Source organism: Chiloscyllium punctatum, chromosome 3, assembly GCF_047496795.1.
Source record: "Chiloscyllium punctatum isolate Juve2018m chromosome 3, sChiPun1.3, whole genome shotgun sequence".
NCBI classification, from domain to species: Eukaryota; Metazoa; Chordata; class Chondrichthyes; order Orectolobiformes; family Hemiscylliidae; genus Chiloscyllium; species Chiloscyllium punctatum.
The window spans coordinates 28,288,973-28,308,784 of NC_092741.1; the positions used below are offsets into that span (position 1 = coordinate 28,288,973).

Sequence of the window (19,812 nt, forward strand, 5' to 3'; positions counted from 1 at the left end):
GGAGAGATTACAACTGGGGAAGAGGAAGAGAAACCCAGAGCACGGAATGGTGAAGAGCTGGGAGTGGGAGCTGGAGTGACACTTGGGCAGACCAGAGGGTGGGAATGGAGGGACAGTCTCGAGGGGTTGACTATCCTATTCTACCATTTTTGCCCAGGAAAAATATTTCGTAACATTAAAACCTTACATGTAACTGGGCTTCTTCTAAACAAAATGCAAAACAACGTCAGGTTTGTGCTGACAGATCTCACAAGAGGAGTCACAGTCTCAGTGCCTCTTCCAATGGTTAAAATCACATCTGAAGGGGAAAAGTATCATCATAGAATGTATAAAAATGCAGTCAGGGAGGGGAATGAGGGAAAGGCTGTAAACTTTGATTGAATGTCAGAGGGCTCCATCACCGGGTTTACAGCAGAACAACAGTCAAAATTGACGAAGGGAATGCTGAGAGATGGGTTCAACCCACAGGGCACTCCCACCCCAGGGGCAAATGGTCATGGATGGTTTGAAGAATGATAAAGGTCAGAAAGGGGGAGTGATCATCACCACTTGATATTTACAGTTGTGTGGATGAATTAATACTAATACAAGAAGAAACGGTGAGTCAGTGGCTGCAGCAGGTGTCGATGAGGATAAGGTAGAAACAGCTGAAAAATGGGACACCCCGTATACTGAATCACAGCTGTGTACCTCACTACACTGCACGAAGGTGGGAACTCACCCCATATTTAAAGAGGACTCACTGAAAATTAGGGTGTTGTTCATGCACAACATCAAAGATTCAATATTGGATTAATAATGAATTTCAAATCCTTGGGAGTGGAGTGAACTGTGTTTTTTGATTCTAATTAAAAACAATGTCTTTGTGCTATACACCTTCTGGGTTGTCTTACAATCTAGAATCCTTGGGGCACTCCACTGGTCACAGGTCTTCAGTCTGATTTGCACTCCTCCACCACCACCCTCTATCTTCTACCTATGATCCAGTTCTGTATCCAAATGGCTAGTTCCCCCTGTATTCCATGAGATCTAGCCTTGCTCACAAGTCTCCCATGAGAAACCTATTGAACACCTTACTGGACTCCATATAGATCATGTCTACTGCTCTGCCCTCATCAATCCTCTTTGTTACTTTTTCAAGAAACTCAACCAAATTTATGAGACATGATTTCCCATGCACAAAGCCATATTGACTGTCCCTAATTAGTCATTGCCTTTCCAAATACATGTAAATCCTGTCCCTCAGGATTCCCTCCAACAACTTGCCCACCAATGACGTCAGGTTCACGGGTCTATAGTTCCCTGGCTTCTCCTTACTACCTTTCTGAAATAATGGTACTATTATAATATAACATAATATAATGACACAATGATTGGTGGAGTAGCAGAAAGCATAAGGGACTGTCAGAGAATACAGGAGCATATAGATAGACTGGAGAGTTGGGCAGAAAAGTGGCAGATGGCTTTCAGTCCAGACAAATGTGAGGTGATGCATTTAGGCAAGTCTAATTCTAGAGAGAATTATACAATGAATGGAAGAGTCTTGGGAAAGGTTGATGGGCAGAGAGATCTGGGAGTGCAGGTCCATTGTACCCTGAAGGTTGCTGCACAGGTGGATAGAGTGGTCAAGAAGGCAAATAGTAAGCTTGCCTTCATGGGACAGGGTAGTGACAAGTCATGTTAAAATTGTACAAGATATTGGTTTGGCTGCATTTAGAACAGTGTGTACAGTTCTGGTCGCCACATTACCAAAAGGATGTGGACGCTTTAGAGAGGGTTAAAAATGTGTTGCTTTGGAGAGGGTGCAGAGAAGGTTTACGAGGATGTTGCCTGGTATGGAAGGTGTGATCTATGAAGAGAGGTTTAGTAAGTTAGGTTTACTTACACTAGAAAAAAATGAGATTGAGGCGGGACCTGATTGAGATTTACAAAATCATGAAGGGTATAGACTGGGTGGATAGAGACAAGCTTTTTCCCATGGTGAAGGATTCAATAACGAGAGGTCATGCTTTCAAGATGAGAGGTGGAAAGTTTAAAGGGGATGCACGTGGCAAATACTTCACACAGAGGGTGGTGGGTATTTGGAACGCGTTGCCAGCGGAGCTGGTAGAGGCAGGCACGGTAGATTCATTTAAGATGCGTCGAGACAGATGCATGAGTAAGTGGGAAGCAGAGGGATACAAATGCTTAGGAATTGACCGTCAAGTTTAGACAGTACATTTGGATCGGTTCAGGGTTGGAGGGCCGAAGGGCCTGTTCTTGGTCTGTAAATTTTCTTTGTTCTTTCTTTGTTAGCCAACCTCCAGTCTTCTGGCACATTACCTGTGACTATCGATGATACAAATATGTCAGCAAGGGGCCCAGCAATCACTTCCCATCTTCTCACAGAGTTCTAGAGTACACCTGATCAGGTCCTAGGGATTTATCCACCTTTATGCATTTCAAAGCATCCAGTTCTTCCTCCTCCTTAATATGGAATTTTTCAAGATGTCACCATCTATTTCCCCACATTCTATATCTTCCATGTCCTCCACAGTAAACACTGATGCAAAATACTCATTTAGTATCTCCCCCATCTCATGCAGCTCCACACAATGGCCACCTTGCTGATCTTTGAGGGGCCCTATTCGCTCTCCAGTTACCCTTTTGTCCTTAATGTATTTGTAAAGACCCTTTGGATTCTCTTTAACCCTATTTTCCAAAGCTATCTCAAGTCCCTTTTTTTGCCCTCCTGATTTCCCTATTAAGTATACTCCTACTTCCTTTATACTCTTCTAATGATTCTCTCAATCTTTGCTGTCAATACCTGACATATGTTTCCTTTTTCTTAACTGAAACCTCAATTTTTCCTGTCGTCTAGCATTCCCTTCACCTACCAGCCTTTCCTCTCACTCTTATAGGAATACACTGTTTCTGGATTCTCGTTATCTCATTTCTGAAGGCTTCCCATTTTCCAGCCGTCCCTTTACGTGTGAACATCTGCCCCCAGTCAGCTTTTGAAAGTTCTTGCCTGATACCATCAAAATTAGTCTTCCTCCAATGTAGAACTTCAACTGTGAGATCTGGTCTATCCTTTTCCATCACGATTTTGAAACTAAGAGAATTATGGTCGCTGGCCCCAAAGTGTTCCCCCACTGCCCCCTCAGTTACCTGCCCTGCCCTTATTCCCCAAGAATAGGTCAAGTTTTGCACCTTCTCTAGTTGGTACATCAACATACTGACTCAGAACATTTTCTTCTACACTCTTAACAAACTCCTCTCCATCAAAACCCTTAACACAATGGCAGTCCCAGACTATGTTTGGAAAGTTAAAATCCTCTTCCATAACCACCTTATTATTTTTACAGATAATTGAAATCCCCTTACAAATTTGTTTCTCAATTTCCCGCTGACTATTAGGGGTTTATAATACAATCCCAACAAGGTAACCATCCCTTTCTTATTTCTCAGTTCCATCCAAGTAACTACCCTGGATGTATTTCCAGGAATATCCTCCCTCAGCACAGCTGTAATGCTATCCCTTCTCAAAAACTCCACTCCCCCTTCTCTCTTGCCTCCCTTTCTATCATTCCTATAGTGTTTGTATTCTGGAACATTAAGCTGCCAGTCCTGTCCATCCCTGTGCCATGTTTCTGCAATTGTTATGATATCCCAGTCCCATGTTGCTAACTATGCCCTGAGTTCATCTGCCTTCCTTGTTCTGCATCTTGCATTGAAATAAATGCAATTTAATTTATCAGTCCTACCTTGTTCTCTGCTTTGTTCCTGCCTGCCCTGACTGTATGACTTGCTCCTTTTCTCCACTGTACCAGTCTCAGATTGATCTCTTCCCTCACTATCTCCCTGAGTCCCACCTCCCCTTCCCCCTTTACTGGTTTAAATCTTCCTGAGGAGCTCTAACAAATCTCCCTGCCAGTATATTAGTCCCCTTCCAATTCAGGCGCAATCCATCCTTCTTATACAAGTCACTTCTATCCCAGAAGAGATTCCAATGATCCAAATCTGTGAATTATTTTCCCATACACCAGCTCCTCAGCCACGCATTCATCTGCTCTATCCTTCTATTCCTACCCTCATTAGCTCATAGTACCGGGAGTATTGCCGATAGTACTACCCTCGAGGATCAATATGAACATAAGCCAGGACCAATGAAAAATATTGCCAACTTCATTAGAAACAAAATTACAACAACCTTTAACACTAAACACACAATCTCAAATCCTATTTGGCTCCTAAGGTTACAATAATTCCCGAGTTTCTTGGAGATTTACACAATTGCTCTCCCTCTCTGGGTGTGTGAAGCTGCTTTCTTCCTCTCTCTCTCTCTCTCTCTCTCTCTCTCTCTCTCTGGTTGGTCAGTTGGTCTTTGCCTCTTGCCATGTTGGTCTCCTCAGAAGGCCTCCAGAAGATTCCAAGAGCAAAGTCTGTAGGTGAAGCCTGTTTTTATATCTTTTAGATGGTTTTCTGGAACTTTCTATTGTTCTGGCCAATCAGGGAGATACGCTTGATAGTTGGAAACAGAGTCAATCATTTGGATGGATTGCTGATGTTAGTTTATTTTTTTGTAGAAGGGCCAGCACTGTACCGTGCTGTCAGGGCCCTCCTCTGTTCAGTAGATAAGTTGGAGGGAGTATGTCTGTTCTGCATAAATATTGCCTTTTACATTAGCAAATGTCATTAGCACCTGACTGCTGTGTTTGCTCTGTGTCTGGTGTGTGGACTTTGTGATTTAAGAACTTTATTTTGCCAATGTACCCAGCATCCCTTGCTGTTTGACCAAATTCGCAATCTATCTTCATTTTAGCAGCCAGGAGGATGCTGAAGCCATAAACAAACGCATAGACCTGGATGCCATTAATCAACCCCTCAGAAAACAAACAGGAAATGACATCACCACAAACCCCAGGAACCCCATCCAGGAGAAAGATATAAATAGAAAGCAGGAGACAACAGCTTCGCTTCACTTGGATGTCGCCACTGATGATTTTACCTTGCCAGGTAATGAAACGTCTGGATATCAAACCTACAGCTCAGCGAACAAACCTACACCCTACACCCGTACACAATGTATTAATCTAGAGTACCGTGAATATTTCTGATCTCTTTAAGAGAAAGGTATACACTTATACCCACCTTCCTGTAATACAATGACTGTTCATGAGGCAAATTATGTATATCTACCCATATTTGACCAATTCCATTAAAGAGGTAAAAACAATGACTGCAGATGCTGGAAAGCAAATACTGGATTAGTAGTGCTGGAAGAGCACAGCAGTTCAGGCAGCCTTCATCAGGCTTTTGCCCAAAACGTCGATCTCGCTGCTCGTTGGATGCTGCCTGAACTGCTGTGCTCTTGCAGCACCACTAATCCAATTCCATCAAAGTCCCATTTTAGGAATTCTGGGATCCTGTTTATAAACACTGCCCTCTACTGGCAGTCAATAATTTTAGCTCCAACTAAGAATACTGTACAGCATTTATTATCAGTTGAAAATTATTCAGCTGAATTAACGTCAGCAGGAAGCATTTCATTCCCATTTACACTCACTGTTCCCACTGGCTCATTAGTTCAATGCTTCTAATCAATGGCTTTATCCAAGTTTCTCACTTCATTGGCCTTGGAATTCTGATCAGGAGTCAGTCATTGTCACCGACACACTTCCCCCGTTCCCCATGACCTGACACCATTCCCGTAATGACCGTGTCAGACCGGACAGATCCCCACAACCTGACACCCATGACCTGGATTGACCCAAAACTCCCTCACTTTCCCACCAACCCCAGGAGTCTACAGATCCCTCATCACTGACCCACTACTCCCCTTCTCCCCAAACACAACCCCATTGAAACGGTCACCTCCCCCCATCCCATCACCAGCAAAACAACAACCCCTCCCTTTCACGAGACTTGGTAACCCCTTTGACCCAAAATGGCCCCTGGTCCTGCCGATGGGATTGGAACTACAACCACCTGCATCACCCATCGCCAAACAACACCTACCCAGCCCCTCCCTCACTGACCTGAGACCCCACTCAAAGTGACCCAGGTAGTACTGACCCCTCCTTCCAGACCTGGTTGCACCACACCCCATCCCTAAGCCTCTGGAGCTGACACTGCCCCTTCAACACATAGAATCATAGAGTCATACAGCATAGAAACAGACCCTTTGTTCCAACCATAATCCCAAACTAACCAGTCCCACCTGCCTGCTCCTGACCCATATTCCTCCCAACCTTTCCTGTTCGTGTACTTATCAAAATGTCTTTTAGACACTGTAATTGTTCCCACATCCACCACTTCCTCTGGAAGTTCATTCCACACACACAAACCACCCTCTATGTGAAAAGGTTTTTAAAACTCTCTCCTCTAACTTTAAAAATGTTTCTCCTTGTCTTGAAATCCTCCATCATCGGGAAAAGACAACTATCTATTCCTCTCATTATTTTCTAAAGGTCTATCAGATCACTGCTCAACCTTCTACGCTTCAGTGAAAATATCCCAGTTTATCTCACCTTTCAGTATAACTCAAACTGTCCATACCCAGCAACATCCTGGTAAATATCTTCTGAGCCCTCTCCAACTTGATAATACCCTTCCTATAACAGGGCAACCAGAACTGGTCACAGTTTCCCAGAAGAGGTCTCACCAATGTCCTGCACAACCTCAACATAAGGTTCCCAACTCCTAGACTCAAAGCACTGAGCAATGAAGGCAAGCGTGCCAAATGCCTATTTAACCACCCTCTCCATATATGAAGCAAATTCAAAGAATTATGTACCTGTAGCTGTAGTCCCTCTGCTCTACAACACTACCCAAGGCCCGACCAATTGAATTGAATAAGCCCTACCCTTGTTTGTTGTACCAAAATGCAATGCCTCGCATTTATCCAAATTGAACTCCATCTGCCATTTTTCAGCACATTGGCCCATCTGATCAAGATCTCTTTGTGATCTTAGAAAACCTTCTTCACTGTCTGCTATGTCACTACTAACCATGCCTTCTACATGCTCATCCAAATCATCTATACAAATGACAAACAAAAGAGGGCCCATAACCAATCCTGTGGCAACACCGCTGGTCACAGGCCTCCAGTCTGAAAAGCATTACTCTCCACCATTACTCTCTGTGTCCTGCCATTAAGCCAATTCTGTATCCAATTGGCAAGCCAATTGGCAATCCCATGTGACCTAACTTTACTCATTAATCTACCATGGAGAAGCTCGTCATAGGCTTTACTAAAACCCAAATAAACAACGTTTAACACTCTGTCATTATCAATCATGAAAATACTCGACCAAATTTGTGAGACACGATTTTCTTCACACACCATGCCAACTATCTTTAATCAATTTGTGCCTCTCTAAATGTCCATAAATCCTATCTTTTATAATCACTTCCAACAATTTACCCACAACCACAGTCAGACTCACAGGTCTATCATTCCCCAGTTTCTCTTTAAAACCTTTCTTAACCCAAGGTACAACATCAGCCACTCTCCAGTCATCAGGCACCTCGCCCATAGTTACAGATGTTGCAAATATTTCTGCAAGGGCTCTTGTAATTTCCTGTCTTACTTCTCACAATAGTCTGAGATTCATTAGATCAGTCCCCAGAGATTTAGCCACCTTTGTGTTCTCTAAGACCTCTCGAACTACCTCTTTGAACATAGAACATAGAACGTTACAGCGCAGTACAGGACCTTCAGCCCTCAATGTTGCACAAATCTGTGAAATTGATCTGATGTCCATCTAACCTACACCATTCTATTATGAACCATATGTATGTCCAATGCCCATCTAAATGCCCTTAATGTTGGTGAGTCTCCTACTGTTGCAGGCAAGCTATTCCATGCGCGTACTACTCTCTGAGTGAAGAGACTACCCCAATTTCTGTCCTAAATCTATCACTCCTCAATTTAGAGCTATGTCCCCTCGTGTTAGTCTTCACTATCCAAAGAAACAGGCTCTCCCTGTCCACCCTCACGAACACTCTGATTATCTTATACGTCTTGATTAAGTCACCTCTCAACCTTCTTCTCTCCAACGAAAGCAGCCTCAGTTCCCTCGAACCTTCCTCATAAAACCTTCCCTCCATCCCAGACAACATCCTAGTAAATCTACTCTGAACCCTTTCCAAAGCTTCCACATCCTTCCTATGATGTGGTGACCAGAACTACACGCAATACTCCAAGTGCAGCCTTACCAGTGGCTTGTACAGTGAAGCATGACCCCATGGCTCTGAAACTCAATCCCCCTACCAATAAATACCAATACACCATATGCCTTCTTAACAACCCTATCAACCTGGATGGCAACTTTGAGGGATTTATGCACCTGGACACCGAGATCCCTCTGTTTATCTACACTGCCAAGACTTTTACCATAAGCCTAGCACTGTATTCCTGTTACATCTTCCAAAGTGAAGTACTTCACACTTTTCTGCATTTAACTCCATTTGCCACTTCTCAGCCCAACACTGCATGTTATCTGTGTCCCTCAGTAACCCATAACATCCTTCGGTACGATCCACATCTCTGTCTACCCTCATGTTGTCTGCAAATTTATGAACCCATCCTTCTACACTCTCTTCCAGACCATTTATAAAAATGACAAACACCAGTGGCCCCAAAACAGATCCTTGTGGCACACCACTGGTAACTGATCTCCAGAATAAACATTTCCCATCAACCATCACCCTCTGTCTTCTCTCAGCGAGTCAATTTCTGATCCAAACCGCTAAATCACCTTCAATCCTGACACTTCGTATTTTGTGCAATAGCCTACCGTGTGGAACCTTATCAAAGCCTTACTGAAGTCCATATACACCACATCAACCACCTTACCTTCATCCACCTGTGCCACTTTCTTGAAGAATTCAATAAGGTTAGTGAGGCACGACCTACACTTCACAAACCTAATCAAATAAATCCTTTCCAGATGACTATAAATCCTATCTCTTTTAATCTTTTCCAACATCTTACCCATCACCGAAGTAAGGCTCACTGGCCTATAATTACCAGGGTTGTCCCGACTCCCCTTCTTAAACAAGGGAACAGCATTTGCTATCCTCCAATCTTCGGGCACTACTCCTGAAGACAATGATGACATAAACATCAAAACCAAAGGCTCAGCATTCTCCTCCCTGGCTTCCCAGAGAATCCGAGGATAAGTCCCATCCAGCCCATGGGTCTTGTCTATTTTCAGATTTTCCAAAATTGCTAAAACCTCCTCTTTGTCATCCACAATCCCATCTAATCTTAAAGCCTCATTAACATTGCCCTTTTCAATGTGGATACTGTCAAAACATATTCATTATGTGCTTCCACTATGTCCTCAGATTCCACACACAACTTTCCACTACTATCTTTGATTGGCCATAATCTTACTCTCGTCATTCTTTTATTCTTCATATACCTATAGAAGGCCTTAGGGTTTTCCTTGATCCTATCTGCCAATGACTTCTCATGTTCCCTCCTGGCTCTTCTTAGCCCTCTCTTTAGATCTGTTCTGGCTAACTTGTAACTCTCAAGCCCCCTAACCGAGCCTTCTCGCCTCATCCTCACATAAGCTGCCTTCTTCCTCTTGACAAGAGATTCAACTTCTTTGATAAACCATGGCTCCCTCTCTCGACAACTACCTCCCTGCCTGACAGGGATATACTTATCAGGGACCCGCAGTTGCTGTTCCTAGAATAAGCTCCACATTTCAAGACTGTCTATCCCCTGCAGTTTCCTTCTCCATCCTATGCATCCTAAATCTTGCCTAATCACATAATTGCCTTTCCCTTAGTTATACCTCTTTCACTGCAGTATGTACCTGTCTCTGCCCATTGTTATTGTAAACATAACCGAATTATGGTCACTGTCACCAAACTGCTCAACTGCCTCCAAATCCAACACCTGGCCGGGTTCATTCCCCAGTACCAAATCCAATATGGCATCGCCCCTTGTTGGCCTGTCTACACACTGTGTCAGAAAACCCTCCTGCACACATTGAACAAAAACTTGCCGATCTAAATGACTCGAATTATAGTATTCCCAATCAATATTGGGGAAATTAAAGTCCCCCAAACCGACTACCCATTTACTCTCGCTCCGATTGAGAATCATCTTTGTTATCCTTTTCTCTACATCCCTGAAACAATTCAGAGGCCTATAGAAAACTCCCAAAGGATGACCTCTCCTCTCCTGTTTCTAACCTCAGCCCAAACTACCTCAGTGGATGAGTCCTCAAACGTTATCTCAGCTGCTGTAATACTACCCTTGATTAACAATGCCGCACTCCCGCCTCTTTTACCATCTTCTCTGATCTTGCTGAAACATCTAAATCCCGGAATCTGCACCAACCATTCCTGTTCCTCCTCTAGCCATGTCTCTGAAATGGCCACATCATTGAAATCCCAGGTACTAACCCATGCTGCAAGGTCATCCACTTTATTTTGGATGCTCCTGTCATTGAAGTTCATACATTTCAAACCAATACCCTGCTTGCTGGTGCCCTCCTGCGACCTTGTAAACCCATCCCTGACCTCACTACCCTTAACCTCCTGTATTCTGTAACTATAATTCAGGTTCCCATCTCTCTGCTGCATTAGTTTAAACCCCCCCTCCCCCCAGAGAGCATTAGCAAATTTTCTCCCCTAGGATATTGGTCCCCTCTGGTTCAGGTGAAGACCATTGTGTGTGTACAGGTCCCACCTTCCAATTATCCAAGAATCCAAAACCCTCCCTCCTGCACCATTCCTGCAGCCAAGTGTTCAGCTCCACTCTCTCCCTGTTCCTTCCTTCACTAGCACGTGGCACAGGCAACAAACCAGAGCTAACAACTCTGTTTGTTCTAGCTCTGAGCTTCCACCCTCGCTCCCTGAATTTCTGACTTAGATCCCCACCTTTCCTCCTACCTATGTTGCTGGTGCCTATGTGGACCACAACTTGGAGCTGTGCCCCCTCCCCCTCAACAATCCCGAAAACAGAGACATCACAATCCCTGGCACCTGGGAAGCAACACACCAATCATGAATCACTCTTGTTCCCACCAAAACTCCTCTCTGTCCCCCTAACTATGGAGTCCCCAATGACTAAAGCTCTGCTCTTCTACCCGCTTCCCCTCTGAGCAACAGGGACAGACTTTGTGCCAGAGACCTTTGCTCCATTGCTCATCCATAGTAAGTAGTCCCCCCTCAACAGTATCCAAAATGGTATACTTATTATTGAGGGGAACCACCGCAGGATATCCCTGCACTGCCTACCAGCTCCCTTTCCTGCTCCTGACAGTAACCCCTTTACCTTCTTCTCACAGCTGTGATGTAACTACCTCTCTGTAACAACTCTCAATAACCCTCTTTGCGAATGATCTGAAGTTTCGCCAGCTCCAGTTCCCTAACACGGTTCGCGAGGAGCTGGTGTTGGGTGCATTTCCCACAATTGAAGTCAGCGTAGACACTAGGGGTGACCCTTACCTCCCACATACTGCAGGAGGAACCTTCAACTGCCCTAACCTCCATTCCTGTTATTCTAAATTCCCAAATAGGACGCTGAAAAAAAACATGTAACATGACCGAAAACACTTATCACTGTACACACTGACACACAGAACTATTTTTTTGGTTAGAGGAGAAGGATGGGTGGGAGACACTACCCAGGTAGTGTTTCGGGCTAGGCAACAGCCCAAATATGTAACCTCGTGACCTCTCTAACTGCCTCCAGGAACTGAAGAAAACTGAAACGATAAAGAAATTTAAACTGTACACTCACGTAACACAACAGGCTTCGCTACTCCCTGGTGACCTCGTGACCTCTCTAACTACCTCCAGACCTTTCGCACTGTGGTCGCCCCCATCAATGTTTGGAAAATTGAAATTCCCCATTATTACAACCTTATTGTGCATATATATATATATATATATATATATGAGATCTCCCTATATATTTGTTTTTCATTTTCTCCCTTAATTAGATTAGATTAGATTAGATTACTTTACAGTGTGGAAACAGGCCCTTCGGCCGAACACGTCCACACCGATCCGCCGAAGTGCAACCCACCCATACCCCTACATTTACCCCTTACCCAACACTATGGGCAATTTCGCATGGCCAATTCACCTGACCTGCACATCTTTGGACTGTGGGAGGAAACCGGAGCACCCGGAGGAAACCCACGCAGACACAGGGAGAACGTGCAAACTCCACACAGTCAGTCGCCTGAGGTGAGAAATGAACCCGGATCTCTGGCGCTGTGAGGCAGCAGTGCTAACCACTGTGCCACCGTGCCACCCACTACCCACTCTTAATATTGGGGGGCCTACAGTACAATCCCATCAAAGTGATCTTTCCATTTTTATTTTCAATTTCTACCCATATATTTTCACTTGATGATTTTTCAGAAATATCTTCCCCAGTTCCATGTTATTGATGGTTATGTCTGCAGGAAGTGGGTTTGGTTGTGAGTCCTATCAGATCGTATGGATCAGTTGTAGCAGCAGTTAGAGGCAATGAGGAATTTACAGGAGTTAGGGGTGTGATGGATAGCAGTTAAAGGAAGGGAGAAAAAAACCGCAGATACAGTCAGGTAGATGGGTTACCTCCAAGAAAGGTAGGAGAAGGAGGCAGGTAGTGCAGGAGTCTCCTGTAGCTCGTCCTATCTCAAACATGTATGCTGTTGTTGAAAAGGTCAGGGGTGACAGACTCTCAGGAGCATGAACAGCCAGGTTTCTGGTACCGAGACTGGCTCGCATGTAATGAAGGGTACGTCAGTCTCCAAGTGATCGATTGTGATCGGGGACTCTCCAGTCAGAGGCATAGCCAGATGTTTCTGTGGCCAAGATAGAGACATCAGTTGCCTCCCTGGTGCCAGGATCAAGGACATCTCAGAGAAGGGGCAGAATATTCTCAAAGGAGAGAGAGAGAGAGAGAAAGAGACCAGTAGGAGGTCATTGTACACATTGGGAATAACGACATAGGAAGACAAATAGATGAGATTCTGAGAAGAGAATACAGGAAGTTAGGCAGGAAGTTAAAACGTAGGTCCTTGAGGGTAGTAATATCTGGATACCCCTGGTGCCACAACCTAGTGAAAGAAGGAATAGCGTGACTGAGGAGCTGGTGCAGGGGAGAAGGGTTCACATTTTTGGATCATTGTAACTTTTTCTGGGATAGAGGTTACTGTTCGAAGGACAGATTGCACCTGAATTAGAAGGGGACTAATATATTGGCGGGGAGACTTGCAAAACATGACCTACTCTTGGGAAATAAGGCAGGGCAGGTGACTGAGGTGCCAGTGGGGTAGCGTTTTGATTTAATTTGACTTATCTATTATCACATGTACCTAAGTACAGTGAAACGCTTTGAGTACAAGCAATACAGACAGCTCATAGTATGCAAGGACATACAGATCATAGTGTTAAAAAAATACTTGGATAGAAGCATACAGGTTAAATGACACAGGGCGTACACCAGGCAAGATTAACATTAGCAAGCTCAGCATGATTTGAAGGTAGAGAGTCCATTCATCAGTCTAATAACAGCAGTGCAGATGATGTTCCTGATCCAGTTGGAGCCTGTGTTTAAGCTTCTGTATCTTCTGCCTGATGGAGGAGGTTGTAGGAGAGCATTGCTGGGGTATGATGGGTCTTTGATGATGTTGGAAGCCTTTCCGTGGCAATGAGCTGTGTAAATGGATGGAAGATTGGCTTCCATTTTAGGGCTAGGGACCATAATCCTATCAGTTTTAAAACACTGATGGAAAAGAATAAAGTTTCTATCCCTCATGGTCTGAAATTGATTCTGGAAGCCAAACTGAGTTTTATGAAGCAACTCATAATCATCAGCCACCTCAGCTGCTAACCTTACCATTTTAACTCTCGGCTCTTCCACATGAGTTTGCATTATTTCAGGTAATGAATTTTTCAATTCCTCCAAAATAATTACCTCTCTCAGGGCACCATCGGTTTGCTCGATATTTAAAGGTTTTATCCATTTATTAAAATTACTCTGTTTGATCCTTTCAAACTCAATATAGGTTTGACCAGAGTCCCTCCTTAGATTCCTGAAACGTTGTCTATAGGCTTCTGGTACAAGCTCAGATGCAGTTAAAATGGCTTTTTTCACCTCCTCATACTCCCCAGGTACCTCCTCTGATCGTGATGTGAATACCTCACATGCTGTACCTACATGTTTCGTTTGGATCAACAAAACCCACATTGCCACTGGCCACTGCATTTGTTTAGCCACATTTTCAATTGAGATGAAAAAGGCTTCCACATTCTTCTCATCAAATTTAACCAATGCTTGAACACACTTAAACATTTTCTCACTAGGCTTCTGACCACCAAGGGCTTGCTCCTCCTCACTCTCTTCCTCACTGAGCCTACCCTCAGCCTTTATCTCCAGCCTTTTTAAGTGTCAGGTTTTGAAGTTCAAATGTTTTCTTTTTTTCTCTTTGTTCTGCTGCTCTCTTTTCTTCCCTCTCTTCTGCTTTTAATCGTAACTCAAACTGTCCCATTTCTGCTGCCCTTTCCTTATCTCTTGCCTCTCACTCAAGCTGCTTCATTTGCAATTGAATTCTTACCATCTCTATAGATTCTGATGGTTCCTCCAGCAAGTTTAAATTCTGAGCTACTGCTGTAATTCTCTCTCCTTTCCTCACAGAAGCAGGCAGTTCCAATTCCAGCTTATCTGCGAATTCCTGCAGCTTGGTCTTATTCACCTCTTGCAAAAACTTACAAAGTCACCACATCCACATCCAGAAAACCTTTGGTGACTGAAAGAGCCATTACTATCCCAAGCTGTGTCTCCCCAACCAAACCACCACCAGGAATAAAGACACTAGCGCCCACCACTCACTGTTTAAAATTCCACAAAGAGCCCCATATCTTATGGACTATACCAGACCACTCAAAACATTCTTAAGTAGGCAGCCCAGACCATAACTTTGCAATTTGTTTTGTTAGGTGTACAGTGAAAGTTACCCAGAGTGAGGTAGCTAGGTTGACTACCAGGTTTTAAAACAGGCAAAAATATATTCACAAGATTCACAAAGAACAGAATAAAGACCCCCTACAGAACTCAGTCTATCCAAACTCGACTTAATTATGTGGCTCCGATTAAACACAACAGTCCCAATAAGCAAACCCCCTTAAAACAATGGAACAGGTGTTTACAAGTTGAAGTTCGAAGGGCAGAAAAAGAGAGAGAGCCTGTTCACACAGTCCCCTGCTGAACTCCCAACTAGTTCTGGACTGAACTCAACTGCTCAGCTCGAGGAAGCCCATTCCTGATGAAGGGCTTTTGCCTGAAATGTCGATTTTCCTGCTGCTCAGATGCTGCCTGAGGACCTGCTGTACATTTCCAGCACCACACTCTTGACTCTGCTCAGTTAAAGAGCTGACCACTCCCCTTCCATTATACAGGTCACTTCTGAAACATGACCACTTTGGCCTGAAGTCTCATCTGTTTGTATATAAACAAAAAGGCCTCACAATACCATTTAATCTCTGTACCAAACCAGTTTAATCAGCACCGGGAGCATTTAAAAAACCAAAGACATAGTATCCTTGAGAAAACGAACAGATTTTAGCAAAAAGGAACCAGCTTTGTGACAAGGGATATGGGACAAATGTTGGCGAATGGGACGAGATTAGTTTAGGATATTTGGTTGGCATGGAAGAGTTGGACGGAAGGGTCTATTTCCACACTGTACAGCTCTGTGACTGTAATAGTGTCCCCTCCAGCTGTGAAGTCATCCATGGGGCTCAATAGTATTTTTGTCACTGATCTGACTGTCTTTGAGCAATTTAATGCTGTGTTTTCATAAGATATGAGTTCTGTGTGAAGAAGGATAAACTGTTTATCACGTCCATTGCCTTCGATCCTGTCAACTCCCTTGAATGGTTGATCTCTTTACAGAGTTCTGTTATTGTGAACTGTTCAGATTTCTTTCAGTGGTTTTGAGTTTGCTTCACTTGGCCATTCTCCTTCCCAGCATGCATCAGAAACTTCCCTGACCAGCCATTTTAGGTTATGAACAGTTCAAGAAGAAAGTTCTTAACAACAACAAGGAATGGGCAATGAATATTCTCCCAGCCAGCCACACCCACATCCTGGGAGTGAATTAAAAATAACTCCTGATGTAACCACAGGATTTTTACTGTTTGTGTTAAGGAAACTCTGTCCCTGTCAATCTCACTTTAATGCAGCACTTCTCGATGGTTTAATCTGCTCTCCCAGTCTTTCCAGTACAATGGCACCCTCTGGTGTTTGTACTGCTTCAGATAAAAAATCCAATCACAAGAACCAGACATTAACCACAGTTTGTATCTCAAGACCATGACCATATTAACATTGAACCCTTTTGTGACCGTGTTCTCTCCTCTGTCACCAGGGCCTTGGCAGCATCCTCCTCATTTGTAAAGACAGATGTAAAGTGTTCATTTCACATCTCAGCCACACCCTCCTGCTTCTGTGTAAATCCCCTTGTCAGTCCCTAATCAGTCCTGCTCCTCCGTTCATCACTCAGTTGTTATTTATATGTCTACAGAAGACTTTGGGATTCCCCTTCATGTTAGATTAGATTAGAATACCTACAGTGTGGAAACTGGCCCTTCGGCCCAACAAGTCCACACCGACCTTCCGAAGAGCAACCCATCCAGACCCATTCCCCTTCACCTAACACTATGGGCAATTCAGCATGGCCAATTCACCTAAGCTGCACATTTTTGGACTGTGGGAGGAAACCAGAGTACCCAGAGGAAACCCACTCAGACATAGGGAGAATGTGCAAACTCCACACAGACAGTTGCCTGAGGCGGGAATTGAACCCGGGTCTCTGACACTGTGAGGCAGCAGTGCTAACCACTTTGCCACCGTGCTGCCTGTTGCTGGTCTTTTCTCATAATTCCTCTTCGCTTCAGTTATTTCCTTATTCCCCTCACGTCTGAACCTTCAATATTCATACGGGTTCGCATTTGTATTTTCTGCCTTGCACCTTGTCAACGTGCAGTCCTTATACACATCCATTCCCCACAGGAATGGCCTGAGGCCCTCTGCTTCTTCCTCTCCCACAGACCAATCCAGTCTCCCTCCACCAACACCCTCCTCCGCCTCACTGAACCAGTCCTCACCCTCAACAACTTTTCCATTAACTCTCCCATTTCCTCCAAACCCCAGGGGGTGGCCATGGGCACCCAGATGGGCCCCAGCTATGCCTGCCTCTTTGTTGGCAATGTCAAACAGTCCCTCTTAAGTACGTACTCAGACATTGTGCACCAACTCTTCTGCCGTTACATCGATGACTGATTTGGTGCAGCATCCTGCTCCCAGGATGAACTGGAGCAGTTCATCGACTTCACCCACAACTTCCACCCCGCTCTCAAATTCACTTGGTCCAACTCAGACACCTCCCTCTCCAATTTTGACCCAACCATTTCCATCTCCGGTGACAGTCTCCAGACAGACGTTTACTACAAACCCACACACTCCCATACTTACCTGGACTACACCTCCTCCCACCCAGTATCCTGCAAGAACTCCATCCCATTCTCCCAATTCCTCCGCCTCCACTGCATCTGCTTGGACGAGGAGACATTCCGCTCGCGAACATCCCAGACGTCCACCTCTTCCAAACCCGTTGCCTTTCCTCCCTCTGTCATCCAGACAGCCCTCCACCACACCACCCCCATTCCCCACTACACTGCTCTAAACCACCCCCTCGACACAATAAAGACAGAGGCCCCCTTGTCCTCACCTACCACCCCATCAGTCTTTGCTCCCAATGCATCATCCTTAAATATTTCTGCCAACTTCAAACTAGACCCCACCACCAAGAACATCTTGCCCTCCCCCATCCCTCTCAGCCTTCCACAAGGACTATTCCCTTCGACAGTTCTTGGTTTACCCCACTTTCCCCACCAACACCCCCCTGCACCCCCAGGTACCTTCCCATCGAACCGGAAAAGATGCAAAAACTGTTGGTACACCACTCCCCTCACGTCCACCCAAGGCCCCAAACAGTCCTTCCAGGTGAGACAGAGGTTCACCTGCCTCACCTCCAGCCTAGTTTACTTCATCAGGTACTCTCGGTGTGGTCTTCTCTACATCGGGGAGATCGAGCGTAAACTGAGGGAACAGTCACCGAGCATCACAGCTGGTCCTGCAGGGGCTGACTGGACTTCCCAGTAACCTCCTATTTCACTTCGTCCGAATCACTCTCTTTCCGACATGACCATCCTTGGCCTCCTCCATTGCCACAATGAACAACACTGCACATTGGAGGAACAGCACCTCATCTTCCGCCTGGTCAGCCCACAACCCAGAGGACTCAACAGTGAGTTCTCCAATTTCAAATAACCCCACTTCCCATTCCCCAACTCCCTTCCCAGGCCCTCCCCATCCCTTCCACTGCTCCCCAGCTACCAACCAGACTCATTCCTCCCATTGACCAACCAGGTCATACCCTCTGTCTGCCTTCACCTCTCCCCACTTCACCACCCTGCCCCTCGCCACCCCCTTTATCTGCAGCTCCCCTTACGCCCACCCCCTGTCATGAAGAAGGGCTACACCCGAAACATCGACTTCTCCATTTCCTGATGCTGCCTGGTTTGCTATGTTCCTCCAGCCTCCTGCTTGTCTCCTTTGGCTCCACACATGGGGGCAACTGTCTGTGTGGAGTTTTTGCATTCTCCTGTATTTGTGAGAATTTCCTCCCGTTAACCCAGTTTCCTCCCACAGTCCAAAGGTGAATAGTTTAAATTGCCCAGCGTGCCCGGGGATATGCAGGTGAGGTAGGTGAGCCATGTTAAATGGAGGGTTACAGGGGTAGGTAGGGGGTGTGTCTGAGTGGGATGCTGTTCAGGGGGTTGTTGTGGTCTCAATGGGCTAAAAGGCCTGCTTCCACACTGTAGGGATTCTGTGATACTTCTGATAGACAACTTGTCACAGTATCCTCTCACCTGTTTCATTTATTACCTCCACCTTTATGGATTCTACATCCTTCTGATTTCAAATCATTTCTTGCTATCCTTGTTATTCTATCACACACCAACAATGCCTACCCCATCATATTCCCCCTCACCCCTTGCCTGAGGCCTGCTGACCCTCAGGTATAACTCTGCACCAACAGCCACCTCTGTCTAATGGGAGAGAACATCCTCTGGGACGATGGTGACTTTCACTGTAACTACAATACCATGGGAAATAGGAACAGGAGTAGGTCATTCAGCCCCTCGAGCCTGCTCTCCCATTCCAAAGGATCAGGGATTTGTCGATGACATGACAATTGATGGGAAAGTAGGTTGTAATGAAAAAAATTAGAAATTTACAAATGAATGGCTAAAATTTCACAGATTGGAATTTCCCTTGGATTAGTGAGAGGTTACTCACCATGATTGGATGAATAGAAAAGCAAGTCATCGACTAAATGGGAAGAAAGATCAGTGAGCTTCATTGCAGAGGGATCTGGGTGTCCTAATGCATGAATTACAGGAACTAGTGTGTAGATATAGGAAAAGGAATTTTGCATTAATTCCAGGAGAAAGGTAGGATGAAAGGAGGTGTTGAAACTGTACAAGGCATCAGGGAGACTGCACCTGGAGTGTTGTGAAACTGAAAGCCATTCCACACATGTCAATCATTGACCCACACATGGAACTCCATGATCTTATATCCCCAATCTCACCTTGCCCATGGCTCATGGATACATTGGGCCAAATGCCCTCCATTAATGTGGGATCATTTTCTGAAATAGAATTATTACTTTTAATCTTCAATACTTTGACCCATTCATTTCACTGAAATGTGGAAGGCTGTATATAATGTTAAAA

At 44.8% G+C, this 19,812-nt stretch overlaps 1 protein-coding gene across 1 annotated transcript in view; it reads left to right on the top strand.

Moving 5' to 3' along the window:
• Nucleotides 1-19,812, top strand: part of LOC140454046 (uncharacterized) — a 219,264-nt gene that overhangs the window by 74,876 nt on the left and 124,576 nt on the right. Inside the window, exon 2 of the mRNA XM_072549012.1 lies at nt 4,805-4,998. Coding sequence (XP_072405113.1) covers nt 4,805-4,998 — 194 coding nt within the window. The remainder of the gene's footprint in view (nt 1-4,804; nt 4,999-19,812) is intronic.